This window comes from Rhinopithecus roxellana, chromosome 4, assembly GCF_007565055.1.
Source record: "Rhinopithecus roxellana isolate Shanxi Qingling chromosome 4, ASM756505v1, whole genome shotgun sequence".
NCBI classification, from domain to species: Eukaryota; Metazoa; Chordata; class Mammalia; order Primates; family Cercopithecidae; genus Rhinopithecus; species Rhinopithecus roxellana.
Genome location: NC_044552.1, coordinates 114,321,579 through 114,345,598, shown reverse-complemented (window position 1 = coordinate 114,345,598; position 24,020 = coordinate 114,321,579). Strand labels below are relative to the sequence as shown.

General features: G+C 41.4%; 1 protein-coding gene across 1 annotated transcript in view; it reads right to left on the bottom strand.

Moving 5' to 3' along the window:
- Positions 1 to 373: 373 nt before the first annotated feature.
- Positions 374 to 24,020, bottom strand: part of FAXC (failed axon connections homolog, metaxin like GST domain containing) — a 70,010-nt gene continuing 46,363 nt past the window's right edge. The window contains exons 5-6 of the mRNA XM_010367681.2: positions 13,270 to 13,386; positions 374 to 1,184 (exon numbers count right to left, since the gene is read on the bottom strand). Of these exons, the coding sequence (XP_010365983.1) occupies positions 895 to 1,184; positions 13,270 to 13,386 (407 nt within the window). The 3' untranslated portion in view covers positions 374 to 894. The remainder of the gene's footprint in view (positions 1,185 to 13,269; positions 13,387 to 24,020) is intronic.

Here is a 24,020-nt window from a genome sequence, read left to right as displayed (position 1 = left end):
TGTACCTTTGTGTGTATTTCATCTGCTCAGCTTTTGCAAGTGACTGTGGTGGTGGTTGCCTGGATGTGGAATTCCTTTGCCCTCAAATCTTCACATGCATGAAGTGCAATAAAGAATAAAATGCTGTGTTTATGTCGCACCACTTCCAAGAGGCTTAAACCGCCGTACGAATGTTACCACATGAATCCCCACAACACCCCTGTGAGGTAGGTAGGTGGAGAGTATTGTCATCCCCACTTTACAGGTGGGAAAAATGAGGCACACAATAGTTAATAAGAGATTTGCTCAAAATCACACAGCTAGTCACTGGCAGGGCTTAGAATAAAACATATACTGATTAGCACCTAGCACAGTGCTTTGCACATAGTAGGTGTTCGTTGAATATCTGTGGATTTTATTTGACTTATGTCTCAACATACAATATACACACATAAAGTACAAGCAGCCACCATAAAACATTTATCTCCTACATTTTCTCTGATGATATCTCTCATTACTTCAAATCCTGGTGGATGAAGGAGGTTCAAGAATCCATCTCACAACTAAGACCTCAAGGTTGAAGAGGATCATCATAAACACTATCAGCTGACAACCCGCTCTTACAACTGCTCTACCACACAATATTATTAATAGTTTTCTAATGAAAACAAAAATAGATTTCAGGAACCATGCTGACATTATTATTTTTTGCCTGTTTGTTTTCAATGGAGTCATCTGAATGGTTCTGTGTTTTGTTTGTACAAAAAAGAAATAAGGCTGCTATAGTCCAGTTAGCATGTGAAAACTGTGCCAAGCACGAAGATCTCCTCCCAGCTCGGATGGATTGCTACCTGGGAAAATGGACCGACCCAGGGAGTGGCAGGTACCAAGGAAGAGGGTCAGCGAGGCTGGACGTCACTTGCATTGTTCGTGGTCTGTATAGTCATCCATGTCCACATCCGAATCAAAGAGTGAGTGTCCGGTAAAATCCGTGTCTGGGGTTCTGGAAAAACTGTTTTCTGCTCCCTCATCTTCAAAGGTCTCTGTCCTTGAGTAAAAGCTAAAATCCAGCAGCGGGGTATGGGTTTTGCTGCCTTCGCTGCTCTCCTCGGACTCATAGATGGTATTGTCATCATCGTGGTGCCACTCTGGCCAAAATTTCCTCCTTATCCTCTCACAGTACATGGCAAGGTTGATCAGCTCACCTGCAGTGTGGTCAGGAAAGCAAGGATTAGTTCTCAAAGGCAGCAGTCTACCACGTCTATGGTCTGTGTTCCCCCAAAACTCCAATGTTGAAATCCTAACTCCAATGTGATGGTCTTAGGAGGTGCGGCCTTTAAGAGGTGGTTAGTTCATGAGGGCCAAGCCCTCATTTGTGGGACTAGCGCCCTCATAACAGAGGCCTGAGAGAGCTTCCTTCCCCCTTTTACCATGTGAGGACACAGCAAGACAGCACTGTGTCCAGGAAGCAGGAAGCGGGCCCTCACTCAGGCAGGCCCTCGCCAGATCCTGAATGGGCCAGAGTCATGATCCTGCATTTCCCAGACTTTCCCAGACTCCACAACTGTGAGAAATGCATTCCTGTTGTTTACCAGAAACCAAGTTTACGGCATTTTGCAACAGTGGCCCAAACTATGACATTCAGCCACTAGGCTTTCTGGGAAACTGGAATAATGGGGAAGGTAAACATTAACAGTATTTTTCCATAGAGATACTGTGAAAATATTTAGGTTTTTATGCACATAATAAAAAACGGCGAGTGAGAAAAGTTAAATTCAGTGAGTGAGCAGAATGAAATGAAGAAGTGAGTCTGATGATGATCTCAGTGGCAGAGTAGTTTATCCAAAACGGCAGATAAACTACCATCACTTGGCTTTAGGAAGCATTTTATTATTTTCTGTTTACATATCAAGAGAACTAATGCTTTGATTGGTTCATATATAAATTAATTTATATTCCATGAAAATACATCAACTGTTGGTTGCATTAAGTCAGCCAGAAGTAATCGTTTACTCAACAAAGTTTTACAATGCTGCTATGGGCTGAGTACCATGCCAAGTAGCTGAAAAAAATTATGTTAGGACATACACTTTTCCCCCAAAAAAATCCATAAAATGGATAACTCAGAATTGTCTTTATGGATAAGTGTGCCTGCAAACACACTTAGTATAAGATATTTTTAAATTTTTACATGAAATTGAACAGCGGTACTCAGGATCCGGGTCCCACTCAGTCACTAGACTAATTATTTTTTACGTGAATCAAAGGAACTCTTGTGTTAAGTCACTATTACTGTCTAGGCATTTGTCTGAAACGTGACACTCTACCTGGCCTTCATTTCCTAATTCCAAATGAAAAACAAAGAAAGTGGGTGAGTTTCTCCCTTTGATCCAGCAGATGGCAACATTGCTTATAAATATATGATTTGCTACTGTCGCATATAGGACATTATTACTCTAAGAGTATCTTTGGATTTAAGTTATACAAACATTCATTTATAGTGTAAATAATCCATGTTTTAGTGCAGAAAATTAGAAAAAACAGATAAGCAAAAAATAAAAGCATTACCAATAATCCCATTCCCCATAATAACATTTTCATTTATGTTCTTCCAGAAATGTACATACTTACATATACATTTACATATATTTACATGTGCTATATAGGATTTACTATCTATTCTTTTTCTTATCCTACTTTTTTCCACTTAACAATGTACAATAAAAATCTTTGAATTTCACACTCTGACCACAGTGGTAACTGCACACTGTTATATGGCTGTACCGTAGCTTCAGTTCATCTTTATGAATCCCCATCACAGGCTGTTTAGGTTGTTTCCATATTAATGGTTCTGTTAATGACAGTTTGTCACTAACTTTTCTGTTAAGGAAAATAACATATTCTCATTTTGGAAAATTAGAATTAGTCTGTATACAGAAACTATACAAATACATAAACAAGAAAACAAAAAGTACCCATGATTTCATCGAGCCAAGATAATCACAATTAACATTTTGGTGTGGCCGGGCGCGGTGGCTCAAGCCTGTAATCCCAGCACTTTGGGAGGCCGAGACAGGCGGATCACGAGGTCAGGAGATCAAGACCATCCTGGCTAAAACGGTGAAACCCCGTCTCTACTAAAAAATACAAAAAACTAGCCAGGTGAGGTGGCGGGCGCCTGTAGTCCCAGCTACTCAGGAGGCTGAGGCAGGAGAATGGCGTGAACCCGGGAGGCAGAGCTTGCAGTGAGCTGAGATCCGGCCACTGCACTTCAGCCTGGGCGACAGAGCGAGACTCCGTCTCAAAAAAAAAAAAAAAAAAAAAATCTTGGTGTAAGTTCTTTCAGTATTTTTTCTATTTACCTATTGCCATTATTATTACATATTATCTCCTGTAACATTATTGTAAACATTTTCCCATGTTGTTAAAATTTTTCAAAACTTGATTGCTGTTTTGCATACACCCCCTGCAACACATAACAAAACAAATCCCCCTGCTTAATGGATCCCATGGATACGTACTGGTTCCAGGTCACCATTTCCAGTCTTCTCAAATCATAACAGCTCAACCCCCACTATGTAAAAATCTATTCTCTTCTAAAAGATATTTGTGCACATGCTCAGGAGCCAGAAACTCAGAAGTCAACAGCATTGCTCCTTTTGAGGAGATGCAGCCTGGAAAACCTTCACTTACTTTCTCCCTCATGGGGACGGTCATGAAACGCCTCACCAGGTATTGCTGCCAATGCCAGGGAACCAAGAATTTAATAAAGATGTGAAGGCAGCAGCAAGAGGAAATAAAATATCTAATTGGGGAGGTAAAGAGACATCAAAGATGAAATACAGTCACTTCACAGTAGGACCCGGGGCCAGCCCTGTTTGACTCAATCAAATCCATTCCTTACTAGCTTTTCCTACAGAAAATCAGAATCTATTCACAAGATCCACTATGAATACCACTTCATTCATGGCTTTTCTTTCTACAGGCTTGTTTCTTCACCTTTCTCCGGAAGAGTTGCCTGTTCTGTGACCATGTGACATCAATACCACTTCAGTATGCAATAATAACAATTAATAATCATAATAGCAAAGAGTTATATAGTCCTGCTTGTGTGCCAGGCATGTGAAGTGCTTCACTCACCTTTTGAATTCATATTAACCTCCTTAGTCCTCATGCCCTTCACCTCCACTCAGCTCTCTACTGATGAGCTGACAGCATGGCCTGGGAATTAATAGTATTGCACTACCTGTCATGGAATATTTTTCTGTAATTATTCTTGAGGTCTCAAGACTTGTGAGGAGACAGGTGCCACCCCTTAATGGCAATGAGTTACCATAAAAGAAGTGATCATTCCCACATGTAGTTGAGAAAGGGTTTGCTTTGATGAGCCAAGAGCTGGGAGCCCACACACTCCTCAATTCCTGCCCCTGATAAAGAGTGAAACAGAGAGTGGACATCTATAGTTCGGTTTTATCTTTTTCTGGCTTTGCCTATCCCTTTCTGTGGCTAGATTCTCCATCAGCTGAGCCACTTAACATGTTACTGGACAAAAGAACAGAAAAAGTTGGCAGCAGAAATAGGTTGTGTGGAGTGGTCTGTGTGTGTGTGTGTGACAGAGATAAGCCTGTGTTAATATAAATGCCTATACAGGCCGGGCGCAGTGGCTCATGCCTGTAATCTCCTCACTCTGGAAGGCCAAAGTAGGCGGATCACCTGAGGCCAGGAGTTCGAGACCAGACTGACCAACATGGCGAAACCCCATCTCTACTGAAAAATACAAAAATTAGCTGGTCGTGGTGGCAGGTGCCTGTAGTCCCAGCTACTCAGGAGGCTGAGGCAGGAGAATCACTTGAACCAGGGAGGCGGAGACTGCAGTGAGCCGAGATCTTGCCACTGCACTCCAGCCTGGGAGATAGAGTGAGACTCTATCTCAAAAAAAAAAGCTTATACAGAAGACATAAACTTTGCAAAATAATAGAAAAACTGCATTTCTTCAAAATGTACTCAACAATCGGTAACAGTTTCATCCACTGAACTGGTAAAAAAAAGTCTGATCATGTTAACAATATCAATGCTTCCAATCCAGGAACTGAAGATGGTTACCATTGACTTGTGTCTTCTTTAATTTCATTCATCAATATTTTATAGATTTTATTGCACAGATCTTTCACCTCCTTGGTCAAATTTATACCTATGTATTTTATAATTTTTGATGCCATTATACATGCAATTGCTTTCTTAATTTCCTTTTTGGATAGTTCATTGTTAGTGTGTAGAGACACAACTGACTTTTGCATGTTGCTTTTTTATATGGCAACTTTTCTGAATTCACTTATTACTAATAACAGGTTTTTTTTGTTTGTTTGTTTTTGTTTTTGAGATGGAGTCTCGCTCTGTCGCCCAGGCTGGAGGGCAGTGGCCGGATCTCAGCTCACTGCAAGCTCTGCCTCCCGGGTTTATACCATTCTCCTGCCTCAGCCTCCCGAGTGGCTGGGACTGCAGGCGCCCGCCACCTCTCCTGGCTAGTTTTTTATATTTTTTAGTAGAGACGGGGTTTCACCATGTTGGCCAGGATGGTCTCAATCTCCTGACCTCGTGATCCGCCTGTCTCGGCCTCCCAAAGTGCTGGGATTACAGGCTTGAGCCACCATGCCCGGCCTCACTAATAACAGTTTTTGATGTATATGTTGAAGAGCAGTGGCAATAATGGGCATTCTTGTCTTGTTCTGATCTTAGAGAAAATGCTTTCAGCTTTTATCCATTACATATGATGTTATCTGCAGTCTTGTCATATATGGCCATTTTATGTTTGGGTACATTCTTTATATACCTAATTTGTTGAGTTGTTTTTAATTATGAAAGGAGGTAAAAGTTTGTTAAACATTTGTGATTTTTACCCTTCATCCTGTTGATGGGATGTATCACGTTTATTGATTTGCATGTCAAACAATTATTGCATCCTATTTGATCATTATGTGTGATACCTTTAGTTTGCTATTGAATTCAGTTTGCTAGTATTTTCTTGAGAATTTTGCATTTCTGTTCATCACATTATCCAACATCAAGCTATACTACCAGGTTGCGGTAACCAAAACAGTTTGATACTGGTACAAAAATAGACACATAGATCAGTGGAACAGAATAGGGAACATAAAAATTAAGCTGCACATCTACAGCCATCTGGTCTTTAACAAAGTTGACAAAAATAAGCAATGGGGAAAGGACTATCTATTTACTAAATTATGCTGGGATATCTGGCTAGCCATAGGCAGAAAAGTAAAACTGTACCCCTCCTTTTCACCATATATAAAAATTAACTCAAAATGGATTTAATATTTAAATGTAAGACTTCAAACTATACGAATACTAGGAGAAAACCTAGGAAACATCATTCTAAACATTGACCTTGGGAAACAATTTATGACTAAGTCCCCAAAAGCAATTGCAACAAAACCAAAAATAGACAAATGGGACCTAATTAGACAACTAAAGAGCCTCTGCATAGCAAAAGAAACTATCAACAGAGTAAACAAACACCTTACAGGATGGGAGGAAATATTTGCAAACTATGCCTCCAATAAAGGACTAATACCAAGAAAAAAAAAAAAAAAAAGTCTGATAACATCCAGTGCTGATGAGAATGTGGAGGGTCAGGCATTGTACTACATGGCTGGCAGAGGCATACATTGCTATAACCTTTTTTGGAAAGTAATCTGATGTTATCTATCAAAAATTTAAATGTGCATATCTCTTGGCCCAGGATTTCACTTTTAGTACTCTATTCAACTATAATGAAAGCAGTGGTATGTAAAGATATATGTACATGGATATCAAATGAAGCTTTTTTAAGCAAAAAAAAAGAAGAAAAGTAAAAGATGAAAACAGCCTGAATCTCCATCAATAGGTTTTGATTAAATAAATTAAGGTGCATCTATGCTATAGACTACTGTGAAGCTGTTAAAATGATATGATATTCTGTTAAGTGAAAAAAACAAGTTATAGATAATGTGTATATATAATTCCATTTAGTTTAAAAACAGTGAAAATAAACAAACTGAAACACATATATGCATATGCAAATATGTACCTGAAAAAAGGCACAAAAGGATTTACATTAAATCCTTAATATTGGTTATTCTGTGGAAATAATATTGGACATGGATGAGGAGAAGGCCATAAATTTTTTAAACTATACCTTTGTAATTCAACTTACTGTAACCATCACGTATTACTTTTCATATTTAAAAATCCAATAAAATCAATCGGTAAGAAACAAAGTGATATTCTCAGACAACTTGAGAGGATATTTATCAGAAAGCCGAATGCCCCTCTACCCAGAAGATAATCCCAGATAGAATAAAGACTTTCTCTTAAAGTTTCTCAAATGGAAACACCCTCCCTGCTCTTTGAATAAAGTGACACATTTTATATTCCTGTATTCCTCTAATTTCTCTAATAATCAAAACATTCTGTACAATTTGATGCTGCAAACATTGTCAACCAAATCCAGAATCCAGAACTAAGGTTCTCCCAGCTGCCAATCATGCAAGGCAGGAATGCGGGTGAGAGAGAAGCCTGCCAATGTCTCACAGCAGCACCTGCCAGCCCTCGGTCACAAACCAGCAAATAACTTGGAAAACCCAGGCCAACATCCAAACACACTCATTTGCTCTACAGGTATTTACTCAGCACTTCCCTGTTCCAGATCCACGCTAGGCACTGACTACACCCTTGGTTGCTCCTTTTAGCATCTGTCATGCAGGCATAGAGGACACTGAGCATATATCCTCTTCAGAAAAATTCCTAAAATACTTGAATACTGTAATGAAAACACCCCCCTTCCCTTGTCTCCTTGAAGCTAAAAAATATTAATTCACAGATCTCCAAATACAAAAACAGGCCAAGGTAATTTGATCCAGCCCTTTCCTGAAACCCAAATCTCCTCACAGAAACCTCTTCCTGAACACTTCCCTCCAGATGGAGGATAGTAAGAGTGCAGGAGTGAGGAGATATTTACATGCTGGTCAAGGAGATGCAGCATTTTTTCCACTTTTTAATCTATCAAGTATTAAGTAAAAAAGACATTCAAGTACAATAAATAATTGCTGGTGAAAGTTGCTGAATGAGGTTTTTCCTAGAGCACAAAAGGCTGGGCTCCTCCTAATTCAGAAAATCGCATTAAGGTCTGTGGTTTTGATAGGACTCTGGAGGACAGGCAGACACACTGCAGAGTTCTTGACCCATTATGGCTTCAATTTCACTTTTCTCAGCTTTCTTAAGCTTTCCACATTGGTTCTAAGGAGCGCCCCAATCCACACGCAATTCTCTAATAAGAACCCTGATTAAAATATCAAATCTGATTCCACATTAAGAATGTTGCTAATAATAAAGCTGAGATTTTTTTAGTATAAAATGGTAAAAATTTCAAAATAAATTATATTCAACCCCAATCAAGGAACAAAAATTGGAAGTACTTTCGGACTTTGCTCATGAGAATATAAATTGGTATAATCTTTCTAGAAAGCAATTTAGCCATGTAGACCAAGAAAGAGCTTATGCCCTTTGAGAGAGTAATTACCGAACAAGAAATTTAGCCTAAGGAAATAACCAGAGATGAACAAGAGTATATATTTATAACAATATTCACCATAGAATATTAGTAAAAGTTATTTAAAACAACCCACAAGTCCAGAAATAGATTAATCACATAAATTACCATGTAGCCATAGGATAGGATATTCTGCAACTATTAAAAATACCATTTTGAAGAATATTTCATGACAAGGGAAATGGCCAAAATATAGTTAATTTTAAAACTTTAGGTTATAATTGTATCAACATTATGGTCCCAGCTTAAAATATATATATACATACTTCTATTTGATAAAAGATTAGATACATACCACAATATCAGCAATCATTCTCTGTGAAACATGGTGTCACAAGTTATTTTTTATTCTTTTAAAACTTTTCTATCTTTTCTAAATTTTCTTCAGTAAGCAAATTATTACTCATATTTATATGTCTATCTAGATAGATAAATGCATACATATGTATATTCAAAGCCTGTCCTCCTGCTCATCTAAATGAAGGAAACTTTCATACTATTCTACATGGTTCCAGAAGTAGCTTGTGTGGCTTTGTAAATAATACATTGGACCAAAAAACTAATATTCATCCAAACACACTCACAATGAGGCAAGGCCAGTGGTGCTTCTGCCGTTCCAAAGCTAAAGCAAAAAACTGCCTGAATCCGAGCCATTCACATGCCTAGGTTTCACCCAGTTCTAAAATCTCCAGGCTACTTGTTGTTTCTACTTAATCCTTCTCACGTTACCTCTTGAGAAAGTCTCTACCACAGAGACAGCAAAGGCAGGCAAAGAGGTTGAGAGCAAATTACGGCAGTAGTAGTTTGGCTGCACGTTATCAGCTCCCCTCCAAAGATTTAGAAAGGGTATGGAACTAATGCCTAAAATGGGATTTAGAGATCCCTGTGGACTTTAATAATTCATGCTACACCAGTACCCAGGGAAAGTTGGAAGCTACTTTAAGAATCAAAGTACATGCAACTATGTGCCAAAAGCCCCCTGCAGACAATGGTGTCAGACTCCCCAGATGTGCACGAGGCCCAAAATCAATCCTCCAAAAGGCTGATCATTTCTTTCAAAAGAACACTAAATGCCTCAAGTCCTTTCAGGAAGTAACAGAGAAAAGGGCCAAATCATAACAAAAAATGCATCATTTCTGAAAGAAAAAATTCTATAGTCTGTGAGTTCTACTGATAATGGGGTCTCTAAATACTTCAGACGAAGTAACAGATGACCACAACAGTGTGTGTGTGCACATTTGTATGTGTATGTGCACACGTGTGTATGTAGGGATGTGTTCGGGTAGAAGTGTAGGTATAACTGTACAAGTGAGTGTGTGGGGGGTGTGTATAGAGCATGTGAGTAGATGTGGGTGGGTGTGTACATGTGGGTGTGTAAGGGTGGTATGGTAGGAGAATGGAGGGAACAGAGTAGGAAATAACAGGAACAAAGAATGGATATAAAACACAGCCCTAAATGAACTAAAAGGAATCAACATCTTTTAGACCACTACGGAAAAATGATTAAATTAAAGGGAAACTGGTATTTTAAATGCCACAAACCTCACCAATGGGATAACATATTTAGTTTAGAGAAGTTCCAGTGTATTGCAAAACAAGGAATATCCTCATAATGACCATTTAGGAAATTAAATGACAGTCCATACTATCCCTAGTCCCACTCAGCTGAACTTCCAGAAGACCTTAGATCAATACCTAACCCATTCCAATGAAGTCTGATAATGTATCTGGGGCTCTGTCCCCATCAATAAGAGGATCTGGAGAGTGAGTGCTGCTGGCGTCAGCCTGGTCTAACCTCCTGGGCATGCACATGAATCGACACACACATACACACACACACACACACACACAAACACACACACTCACACAGAGCTGCAGTCTCCACCTCCCCACCCATCTACATGACACCCACACATGACTGCTTGCCTGCCTCAGTTTCTTGTATGATTCTGCCTTGCTTGGTTCCATCCATCCATCTATCCATCCATCCATTCACCCATCCATCTGTCCATCTATTTATCCATCTATCCATTCACCCATCCAGCTATCCATCCGACATTTATTAAGAGCATTCTATGTGCTATTCTACTGGTCTCTCATCTACATACCCAGCCTGCCCAGTTGGACATAAGCATTTTGATTAACTCTTGTCAATCCTCTTCCCCAAACCTAATTATTGAACTTTGATCCCCACATCCCTGGCCCCCAGGTACTTGCTTAGGTACTGCCTCAAACAGTTCCCATGCAACTATGCAGGGGAAGCCTCTCCCAGAAGCCCTGGCTGCCACATACAGATGCTCCTCGACTTACATGGGGATACATCCCTATAAACCCATTGAAAGCTAAAAATATCATAAGTCAGCTGGGCATGGTGGTTCATACCTGTAATCTCAGCTACTTGGGAGGCTGAGATAGGAGGATCACTTGAGGCCAGGATGTCAAGACCAGCCTGGGCAACACAGGAAGACCTCATTTATTTTAAAAAAAAGTTTTCTTAATTAGCTGGACATGGTGTCTCACTCATGAAGTCCCAACTACTCAGTAGACTGAGACAGGAGGATTACTTGAACCCAGGAGTTTGAGATTACAGTAAGCTATAATCATGCCACTTCACTCTAGCCTAGGCAACAGAGCAAGACCCCATTAAAATATATATATGTATATGTATATGTACATATGTATATATGTGGGTGTGTGTGTATATATACACATATATATATAAAGTCCAAAATGCATTTAACACTCCTAACCTGCCAAACATCATACATACATTAGTTTAGCTTGCCTTAAACGTGCTCAGAACACTTACATTAACCTACAGTAAGGCAAAATCATCTGGAAACACAGCACACTGTACAGTATCAGTTGTTTACCCTCATGATTATATGGCTGACTGGGAAGTGTGGCTCAATGCCACCACTCGGCATCAGAAGACAGTATTTCACCACACATATGGACAGCCCAGGAAGAGATAAAAATTCAAAGTATGGTTTCTACCGAACAAGTATTGTTTTTCACAACCTTAAAGTTGAACAATCATAAGTCAAACAATGGTAAGTCAGGAACCATCTGTATATCCCACCACCCTACCCCACCACACACACACACACACACACACACACACACACACACACACCAAGATCTGGTCCCTTGCACATCAAATCCAAGGTGAACTGTCTTTTTGTATGCCATTTCCACCATGAATTTTACTTTTGGCTACAACCCCACACCCACCCACACATATGTTCATCCTCTAGCACGGGTTCTACCTATCCTTGCTCCTTAGCTTCCCCTGTCATGTCTCTTGTAATTCTGATAGGCCTCACATCCAAGGTACACATCACACAAAAAAAGTACTAAGATTGTATTTCTTTGGTCAAAATTAATAATACTTTGGGCGACCAGGCGTGGTGGCTCATGCCTGTAATCCTAGTTCTTTGGGAAGCCAAGGTGGGCAGATCACTTGAGGTCAGGCATTCAAGACCAGCCTGACTGATATGGCAAAACCTCATCTCTATTAAAAATACAAAAATTAGCTGGGCATGGTGGTTCATGCCTGTAATTGCAGCTACTCAGGAGGCTGAGGCAGGAGAATCTCTTGAACTCAGGAGGCCGAGGTTGCAGTGAGCCAAGATTGCACCACTGCACTCCAGCCTGGGTGACACAGCATGACTCTGTCTCAAAAATAATAATAATAATAATAATAATACTTTGGAAAGCACTAGACTTACACAGTATTTGTTGACATTTTCATTTTCCCACAGTCTTGAACTTTTTAGCTCTACTAGTTTTATTTTTTAATGTAAGACAGAGTCTTACTCTGTCACCCAGGCTGGAGTGCAGTGTCATGATCTTGGCTCACTGTAACCTCTGCCTCCTGTGTTCAAGCGATTCTCCTGCCTCAGCCTCCCGAGTAGCCGGGATTACCGGTGCATGCCACCATGACCAGCTAAATTTTTGTATTTTTAGTAGAGATGGGGTTTTGTCACGTTGGCCAGGCTGGTCTCGAACTCCTGACCTTGTGATCTGCCCGCTTTGGCCTCCCAAAGTGCTGGGACTACAGGCATGAGCCACTGCGTCCGGCCGCTCTGCTACTCTTAGTGTATGATCTACAGCCACTCTTTTAGAACAGGAGGAGAGAATGGCTTCAATGCAAATGGCACAGAATCCTATGTACTTATAGTTACATGTGCAACATCTAAGAACAGTTTAGACTCAGAAGATCTGAAACAGCCAGTGAGTTCATCAGCATCACGCCACCGTGGTTGCTGTAGCACTGGATATACCAGAAAGTGGGGAGCCCCCATTGCCCAAAGGAAATTAAGGAAGACCAGCAAACCAAGGGCACTAGGTGGAATTCAAGCCCTATTTCAGGAACAAATCTTAAGTCCCACTATGTAAGCAGATGGAAGAAAAGCGCTAGCATAAAAACATGGCAAGATCTGTGTCAGCACTACTAAGAACATAGTCTGGGCAAGACAACAGGTGAGAAGCCCAGACTCTCTTCCACCTCAAAGTATCCTGAGTACAGAGAACCAACCCTAGCCCTGTACACCACAGCCTGGTGTCTCCATAAAGCACACCCAAGACCAAAGCATTGGTCTAGAATTCTCCACTGTGCTACCCCACTGTCCACCCAGCCCCAGTAAGCCCCAAAACCTGAAGAGGTGTGTAGGGCTTGCCTTTGATCAGCCGTTCAGGTCTTGTCCCTGGTAAGGTCCACATTGCCTGTGCCAAGTGTCCAAAGACAGTGGCATCAAGAGTGGAAAGCTTGGGACCCATGATGTACTTCTTATCACCTGCAGTAAATAAAGCAGAGAAGTCACTGGGCTGGCCCGCACTACCTCACATCATCACAATGGCATGCAGCACACTCTATTACACATTCTTATACTGAATACCAAAAAACTTTGCAGAGTCGAAATGCATGCACACCCGTTTGCTTAAAAAAAAAAATAGAACAAAGGTAAAATGAATTAAGCAATCATGTGATACATCAACCCATAGGATAGAAACACAAGGAACATATCAAAATAAGCAGATGAGGGAGGGCATTCATGGAAAAAAGGGAGAACTGATCACCACTAGACCTCTGGGGAACCCATCTCAAACTCTAGTTAAGTAAAGTCTGTGATGCTTAAGAACACCTGGAAGTTTGCTTAAATCGTCTCAAAAGTAACCCAAAGCAAGCACAGCCAACATCAGCACTTATATTATTAATTTAAATACATTTCCCCAGGAAAAACAAGAAGCCTAAGCTCCTTAAGAGGTTTGGAGGTGAGATTTCCCATGACACTACATGGTCCTGGCAAGGTTCTCACCTCTGAGGACCAGCTTCCATGGAAAACATTAAGAGAAGCTATGAGGTCACAGGCTCAGCCCTGGCATCAGGCTCTCATGAAAGGATGTTTCACACTACTGCTCCCATCTCTCCGTTTCACACTACTGACTTCATCCAGGCCTTGTCACCGGACTATCACACTCAACCTATTAAAACTGACCCAAGTCATCTCCCAGGCTACTGTTAGACACTGCTGCATATGGATGGAGCACTGGGGGAGATGGATCTGCCTAGTTCACATCCTGGCATCACTGTTATTCAATGTGGGAATCTGGTCATCACATAACCTCTACAGCCTCAGTTTTCCCATCTGGAAATGGGGATGAAACTAAGAGTGTCTATTTCTTTGGGCTATTGTGAGGATGAAATGACATAATGTACATTAGCATTCATGATAGCCCCTCCCTTTCTCCAGTCCTTTCCACATCCCACCTGACACTATCAACTTCCTAAGATCTTTTTTTTTTTTTTTTTTTTTTGAGACAGAGTCTGGCTCTGTTGCCCAGGTTGGAGTGCAGTGGCACGATCTTGGCTCACTGCAAGCTCCGCCTCCCAGGTTCAAGTGAGTCTCCTGCCTCAGTCTCCCAAGTAGCTGAGATCACAGGCAGCTGCCACCATGCCCGGCTAATTTTTGTATTTTTAGTAGAGACAGAGTTTCGCCATGTTGGCCAGGCTGACCTTGAATTCCTGACCTCAAGTGATCTGCCCACCTCAGCCTCCCAAAGTGCTGGGATTACAGGAGTGAGCCACTGCAGCCGGCCCTAAGACACTCTTTTAATCATGTCACTCCCTTCAAACACCTTCCATGGCTTTTGAAATGAGTTATGAAATGAACTCCAAACTCAACTTAGAACTTAAAGTGCATTATACATTGCCTCCAACACAGGTTCCAGCTTTATCCTTCATTCCTCCCTTATCCTAGCAAACCCGGAGGCCACGCCCATTCCCCAGCACACTTTATGCCTCCAACTGCTACACCTTTGCTCTTGCTGTGCCCACCCTTTCTCTGCCCCCACAACTTATATGTGCTCACCACTTCTCTCGAATCAATTCTATCCATCCTTCAAGGTCCAGCTCCAGCCTGCTTTCAAAGCTTTCTGGTGGCAACAGGAGCTTTCAGTTCATACAGTCCTGTATTTACATCTCCCTTTTGCACATATAGCCTTATAGGATTTTAAGGCATTTAATGCCTATTAACCTTCTCAACTATAAAATGAGAAGAATAACTGAGGTGACTTGAGCAGAGCACACAGCAGATATATCCTACCTCTTCTCTCTCAGGCTTCTTGAGTGACATTTTTCCCACAATGCTCTATACACAGTGTGTGTGTGTGTGTGCGCGCGCATGTGTGTGTGTGTGTCTGTGTGTGTCTATGTGTGTTTGTGTGTGTGTGTGTGTGCATTTTATCTTTCCAGCAAAATTGTTAGCTCTTTGAAAGTAAGGGTCAATTCTTGCTTTTATTTAGCAAACCCTTATACCACATTTACTACATGCCTGGCCTGGTTCTACAGGCTGTACTCTAGGAATATCTACCCCTTTCACCACTCTTGAGTGACAAGCTGAGGAAACTGAGTATCTGATGACAATGCACAGGAAAGACAGGAAGAGGAAATGGTTGGAGGTGGGAACACAAGTTAACAACTGTTATAGCACAAATGAAGCAGGAAGTGATTTTTAAAAATCATTTCTCCTATATATGCCATAAGGACCAAGGAATACCCTATAGTAGGGCAATATGCTGAACCTAACCAAATTGCCTTTTCTGGTGAGGACAATCAAGTCATTCACATTAGAGCCCTTAGTTATTTCCCATTGTCAACCAAATTCTCCATCATTTGAGTCTTATACCATTAGCCAAATACTGGGGGGAAATCCAGAGAAAGTACTACCTGGACAGAAATAATAACGAAAAATCAGATACCATAAGAAGTAATTCCTAAGGTGTTACTCCTGGGGTTGCATCCCGCTGGCGTCATGCCTCCGCGGCACCCCTGCTGGCATTAAGTGAATGCAGGGAGGCAGAGGGAAACTGTACAGAAGCTCTCCTGCCATCCTGCTAGGGCAGGAGGGCATGTCGGCCAGGTGGCCCAACAGTCCTCCCTATGGGATTGTACCAGGCTCAACCCATTCAAAGTCCAAATACAGGACTACCCACATACTGGAAGCCATTAGAGGGTTTCAGGACCATTGTGAGAAGGGCTACACACAGCCTCAGAGAGAAGAAAACAGGATTTTTGTTGTGTGTGTGTGTGTGTGTGTGTGTGTTTTAAGAGCAACAATGACTTCGTGATCAAAAAAAAAAAACGGAAGAAAGAAAATGTTGCTGTCCTTGAATTACTCAAAAGGACTCTAAGGGAAACACCAGAGTAAAGTCCATCAATTTTGAAGTCTGTTGTAGAATCCAAAGACTTTAAAGGCAAAATGTAAAACACAAATATGAATAAAAATTTGGAAAACCTAAAAATAGAACACACAGGACTTTGATAAAAAGAAAAAATCATTTAAAAAAATCATTTGAACCCACACATCAAATAGTGCATATAATGTTTGGCCAAAATTCACCATCTGGCTTCAAAATGTTAAAATAGAAGAACACTGAATTAGTGAGTAAAGAACAAGGCTGAGAATGCTACCACATCTCCCGACTTCTGGCCGAAGCTCTCAGTCTCCACAATGTGCCACAATGATCTTCATCTCAGAGATAAAGACTGCATGGAACAGCAGGAGGGTTGAGCTGTGAAAGTTTACAAAAGGATGCTTTCATCAGGAAGGAATACAGAATGCAAAAGGGAAAAGAGAACAGAAATCAGGTGTTTTCAAAGGCGCCTGCAAAAATATAGGTGGAATTTACTATCTGTTTTTTTTTTTTTTTTTTTTTTTTTTTTTGCTGAGTGGCAGATATAAAATTATATATGTGTACACACACACAGGACAGTTACGAATGTCAATAATACAAAAATATCCCATCATTCAAAAGTCCTCATAGTACCTGATGGCAGAAAGCCTTTTTAAATTTTTGTTTTAAAATAATTTTAGATTTACAGAAATGTTGTAAAAATAGCACAGTGTGTCTGTGGGGGTATTTCTGGATGAGATTAGCATGTGAATTAGTGGACTGAGTAAAGCAGACTGTCCTCCCTAAGGTGGGTGGGCCTCATCCAATCAGTTGAAGGCCTGAATAGAACAAAAAGCCTGACCCCTCACCTGAGTAAGGAAGACAGATTTCCTTCTGCCTAACTGCCTTCAAACTGGGACACTGGTCCCTCCGAGGTCTCCAGCTTGCCAGTTCATCCTGCAGATCTTGGAACTTGTCAGCTTCCATAATTGTGTGAGCCAACTTCGTATAATAAATCCTAATGGATCGGTTTCTCTGAAGAATCCTGACTAATACACCTTCGCAGGGCATCATATCAGGGAGCATGTAATGTCCTATATCTTATGACTATGATATTAATCTTAACCATGTGGTAAAGATGACATATGCTAGATTTTTCACTATAAAGTTAGGATTTATTCCTTTGTAACTAATAATCTTGACAGAGACACTTTGACACTTCATAAATATCCTGTTTCTCCTCAAACTTTGGCCTGCTAATTTTAGTGTCCATAGGTGAATGTTATCTGAAGCAAATATTACTGTGGTGTTTGCTTCATTGTGAGTTTCGATTTCTCTCATTCTTTGTATTGATTAGAATTCTACTGTCCTTTCCCATTTCCTAATGTATTCAATTATTTATTTATGTAAGTATGCACTAATGGATACCTATTTTATTCTATAGGCTATAATCCAATACTCTCATTATTTTGTTGCTCAAATTGTTCTAGCTTTGGCCTTTGGGAGCTTGGCAAAAGAAATTTTTTTTAAGGAAATCGAATTAGATTTGACTCGGCTTAGAGACAAAGAGGCCAAGTTAAAGGCTTCAGACTGCAGCACTCTTGGGGTTCGCAAAGTAGCCCCGGATCTCACAACCAGGGTGTTTTGACAAAAGCAGAACACTCAGGACACTTGTGAAGGGCACTGAGGGAGGAGACTTGGGTGATGAGACACTGTGAGCTTCATTTTTGGGAGGTGAACCATCCGGTGACTTCCACAGGATGGACAGAAGCAGCTGAGGGATATGTGGGCACCTGTAACTCCCCCGCCAGCCTCCAAGCTCAGAATGTGAACTGTGAACCACGGGTGAAGGAAAATGAAGATTGAAAACATCAAAGCCATGGGGTGTGAAGGGACGAGGGTACATCAGACCTTTTGAAGTATGCTCCACCTGAGGCCAGCTGCTAAGCACCCAGAACACCTCCCCAAGGGTGCAGAGCCCTCCTAATGATGAGGGTGAGTCTACATGCTGATAGTAGCAAAGTGACTTCAGGTGCCCAGAGTGACCCAACAGACCTCATGGCTTGGTTTTCAAGTGGCAATCAGAGAGCAGAGAACAGGAATGAAATACGAGGACAGTGACTATGCAGCCAGAGGGAGGGGCCATGTGGATCTGGAGAAGGAGAGCCCCCAGGGGGAGTGGCAGGGGGAGTGGCTGGTTCTACTGTGCGGCTGGAGAATGACAGTTGGCCCTGGATATCTGTAGAATTTCGTATGACCTCTCCTGGTGGTTTAGGCAGCTCCTCTCTGTGAGAAAGGCCATATTGTAGATGAAGGAATCATTGGGACACCCAAGGATGACCAAAAACTGAGTGGAAGTACTAAACCATGAATAACAAGAATGTTAAGGGGTCCTGATGGACATTAGCTCTCTTACACAGACTTGAGTTCACTGTGATTGGACTATGTCATGGATCGTTGGTTATAAGCCTGTAGCGACCTTGATTAACCCAAGGCTGCTTATCCTGACCACCAAGCCTGACCAGCTCTTCCCACATTGTCTTCCACTTCTGTGGCAATCATGGGCAGCCACAGAGGGTTGACCAGGAGATAAGGGACACAGCAAAGACAAGAGTATGTGGAAGAGGACTGAGCACGTAGACTAGGTCCTTCACCCCCACTGAGTAGTAACTGAGCGGATGGCTGGATGAGCAGGGCAGGGAGAACAATAGAGGACAAAGACGCACAGTTGTCCAGGGAGAATGGAAGCAATATTGAGTCTGAGAAGAATGTCTAGAATCCAGGCCTGAAGACTTAGGCCAAATTGAGGGAACTAGCAAGTTGCAAAGCTGAAGCAAGCTGAACTTGATGAGCAAAGGAACCAAGAGAATAGGAGGGGACAAGCAGAGAGTCGCATGCACCTGAAAGTTCCATTGGGGAACGGGGGGGCATACGCAGCATAACTGAGGAGTGCTCACAATCCTGGGCTGTTTGCTTGCTGCCTGGCTCTGAGCTGCCTCCCTGGGGAGGATGCATGAGAGCTGACAGTGTGCGACACTCTCCAGACCTGGGCAGGACAAGCTGAGCTCTACCTCCTATGAATGGTCTACTTCAGTCAAACATGTAGGTGCTCATCCTATCCTCCCTGCTCCAAATAACTCCGGCTATCTAAGGCTGACTTTTCCCTTAGGACTCAGACCAAGTCCTACCTCCTCCACTGCACGAAGGCTTCCCGCACTGTCCCAGTTTACTGGAACCTCTCATTGTCCACGCCTCTGCTAAATCCCAGAGGGACGTATTGCTTAGAGTGAGGCTACTCAGAGAGTAGTCTAGCAGCACCAGAAGCACCTGAGTGTTAGTTAGAAATTCTCAGATCCCATCAACTGAATCAGAATACTTGGGAATGGGACAACAGAACCTGTGTTTAACAAGCTTTCGGGTCAGGGTTTCTCAAACTTTAGAGGCATTAAAATCATCAGGAGAGTCTGCAGTTCTTGGACCAGACTTTGAATAGCAATGTTCCAGGTGATTCTTGTGCACAGTGAAGCTTAAGGAGTATTGGGCTAAACTAGAGTATATCATTGGTCTTAAACTTGAGCATGTAGTATAATCACCTGGAAGGCTTCCCCCCACCCTTTTTTTTAGTAGAGATGAGATCTCATTATGTTCCCTAGGTTGGTTTTGAACTTCTGGGCTCAAGTGATCCTCCTGACCTGGCCTCCAAAGTGCTGGGATTACAGGCATACACCACCACACCAGGTCTTGAAGGCTTTTTAAAAACACTAACTCAAGTCCCTGATCCCAGGAGTTTCTGATTCAGTAGGTACAGAGTGAGATCCAAGAACCAAATTTCTAACAAGAGCCCAAGTAATGCCGATACTGCTGCTCCAGGAACCACACTTTGAGAACCACTGATCTAGCTCACACATTAGGTAAATCACACAGCCATCTTGCAGTCCTACCTAAGTGTAGGTCCTATCTCCTAATAATTTTTAAACACTTTGAGGGCAAGTAAACCTCTATTTTACTTCTCTGTCCCTCTGGCATCTATCACATAGGAAACATCAATTAAGGTTATGATAGCCTTAATTATGTTTGATCTCTGTCCTTTCTCAGAATGTAGACCTATAATAGTGATTAAAAAGTATAATAACGTGAAAGCATTTTGCAAACTAGGAGGTGCTATTCTAACATAAGAAATTCTTTTATACTCATCTCCAACAGTCAAAACAAGTAATGTGGACAGAACCAGTCCAACCTCTCTCCAAGTATAGGAATCCCTTCTCACACTTTCCTACCAGATACTCACCATCCCAACCCCAACCCTGCTGAAACTTCTCTCATAATTTATTGGGCAGGGCAGACTATTCTATGGTTAGATGGTTCCTTATACTGAAACAAAATAGCCTTAGAACTTCCACCATGCATCTCAGTTCTTTCCTCTGGAATTCACAAAAAAAATTATGGCCATATTTATTCTACCACAACACCCATTCCTAGTCTACACTAACATACTTCTAAGGAAATACTGATCACCTGTTTCCATATATATTATTATGAGATAGTAGACAGAAAGTTTATTTCAGACCACTGGAAACACTACAGAAATGAACTTTTGAATCTCATCTCCTTCCTCCCTAATTCTTTTCCCACTTCCCACTGGTCACTGTCAGCTCCACTTCCACAATTTAGCTAAATTTCCAAATTCTATAAGTGACAAAGGAGACAAGGCTGGCTGTGCTATAAAATATAAGTTCAAGGGAGAAACTAAAGAGAATAATCAAAAGATTTTCCAAGACTCATTTCTCTATGAGTCTAAGAGATAAAGTATAATTGCGTGTTTTACGTAGGGTTCCCTATACCTGAGCACTCATGTGATTTATAAGCAGGCAATTATAGTAAAATCAATGTGGACATTATTCATACTTCTAATTCTCCCTCTCTCACCTTTCATTAACTGGAAATTGAAGAAAAATTAAGAAACAAAGATTTTGAGTGCTTTTCCCAAGGAAATAGGAGGTCACGGTAATCTTACCATCCAAGCATCAAAGAGCACACACTTAAAACTTTTTTTCTGCAAGTGAGTGTCCCAGAGGGCAAAGCCACAGGAAAAATAAAATCTACTTCCTGTTCTCTTATACAACTGATCAGACCCCACTTTGTCAGAAATAATATATAAGACAAGCCACTTCCTTCAAAAAGCCCTTGTTTTCATACAAGCATACTCTAAAATCACTGTATAGATTGTGATTAGCTCACGATCGCCAATTAGCTCACACTCTGGGAAAAAATAAAGGTGGGTAGAGAAAATACCAGAAGAAGCTCCTTAATTTAATCTCTCTTCAGATTTCATTCTAGAAAGCAACTAGATACTCCTGTAATTTTTAAAAAGATTTCCTGAAAGAACACACAAAAATGTATCTCTTTTCAGCTCATATGAACTATCTTGACACCTTTCTCACTGGCCACCAATACCACCATCACCCTGTCTCTGCTGATGTCCCAGCTCTTACAATTCCTTATGGATGAAAGCAGAAAGTGCATAAATCCCTGACTCTAAGCAACGGGTTAGGTATACTCCTCTGTACTTCTCCTCTATTAATGTGTCTGAATACCTTCTGAACTCTGGACACTCAGAGAATCCATGGGCATACTTTATAATTTTAGGAAACTTGATGAAGGATTTGCACCAGTGTGGAAAGACTTTACACATCTAAATTAGGAAAGTATTCCTCAGGATGAGGCAAATGCCTACTCAGGCTCACTTATAATTTAGCATCACTAAACAGCTTCCGGAAGCCTTAAAGATCTGCAGCTAACATCTCCAACAAAGATATCAGTTTTACCAACTCACTGATGATCAGCCTTCCTGGTTCTCTACCTTCTTGAAGCTGCTGCAATATTGTTACTTCTGAGTGACTGCACAATTCAGCTGAAATGGTGAGATCTCAGAGCTATAAAAATTATATGAGTTTCTCTCCCCAGTATCACTTTCCCAAATACATCTTCTGAGGATAAAGAAAATATATCACTCAATTCAAACTGCATTCCAGGACAGGCTTTCCCCTCAATTTCATTTCTGTTTCATCTGCCCTGTGCTGGGCAATCAAGGGAACAAGCTGTTCTATCTCTTTATTCAATAACGACTATCTGGTAGCCCCCAAATTCTGGTTAACGAAACACCACATCAGAAAGAACACAATGTCATGTTCAAATTTAAGTTCAAATCCTTTTATAAGGAACTCACCCATCTTTTGAGAAAGCTGAATAGTAGTAGATTCTAGTGGGAGGTTTTGTGTTTGGCCATCGGGGCCAGAAAAGCTCAACTCTGCAGGCAGATTCCACATTCCTGAAGGACCTTTCCTCATTTTATGGATTTTTAGGCTTCACCTTAGCTGGAATCCAGGATCCTTGACCACTTTCAAACAAGTACATAGTCAGCAAAAACTGGTAAAAATCTTTAACCACCAGCGCTGTTTAGGACCTGCCCAGAGAGGTGAGCCTTGCTCAGATTAACTCGCTAGACACAGATCCCTTAGGAGGAAACCAAATTGCATTCGATCTTATATTTAAACATGGAAATCCTAAACCTTCTCAAACCGTAGATTCATCAGCATGCTGCACATCATGTCAAAACTCTGTGTGATGCTTCTCTTCAAGTGCAGGACTGAATCTCTATCTTCTACTCTGTGGGAGACCATGTTACTCCTCTAACTGAATGTGCTTGTCTCTGTGTCCTGACAATTCAATGGTTAAGAATGGCTACAGGCATTGCATGCTTGTACCAAAAACCTCATGTACCTCATAAATATATATGTCTACTGTGTACCCACAAAAATTAAAAATCAAAAAATTTTAAGAAGAAAAGAAAGTGAATAAAAACCAGGACGGCCACAGAACTTTCTCCAGTGCACACTTCTTTCTCAAAGATCACTGAAGCCAGAAACAGAAACCTCTTGTGTGCCAAGATCTGTAATCTTGGAACAGATCCTGGTTTCTTCACAGCCAAGATGAGAATACTCCTGCTAAAATCAGAATGGCTAATAATAATAGTCCCTGGAGAGACTGAAAGGTAAGATTCTACTTCTACAAGATGTAAAACTTTTTATCTAAATAAATAACTTGAGGCAACTGAGATCGGGTACTTGCCACCTACCATAGCAGGATAAGCTATGACAACCTCTTCTGACAGCTTGGCTTTACTCTGCACAGCCCAGCAGCAGCTGAAAGAAGTGCCTACTGGGATTAACAGGATTGGGGCTATGTAGGTGTATTGGTTATTGCTGTCTGCATAATAAATTACCCCCGAATTTTGCAGCTTAGAACAACAGACATGGGTTATCTTGCAGTTTCTGTGGGTCAAGAAACCAGATAGCCTTAGCTGGGTGCCTCTGGCTCAAGATGTCTCACAGGCTGCAATGAAGATGCCAGCCCTTTGCAGTTATCTCAAGGGTTGACTTGGGGAGGATCTCCTTCCAAACTCACTCACATGGCTGTTAGTACATCTCAGGTCCTCACTGGTTCGTGGCCAAAGATGGACCTCTCCATAGATCAGTTCACCTCAGAGCTGACTTCTGTCAGAGCGAACAAGGGAGAGGGCAAGAGGAAAAAAGAAAGGATGCCTAAGATAGAAGCCACATTCATTTTGTTATTGAATGTTGGTTCATCCCGATGCTTCTGCCATATTCTACTTCTTAAAAGCAAATCACGGCCAGGTGCAGTGGCTCACACCTGTAATCCCAGCATTTGGGAGGCCGAGGCGGGCGGATCACTTGAG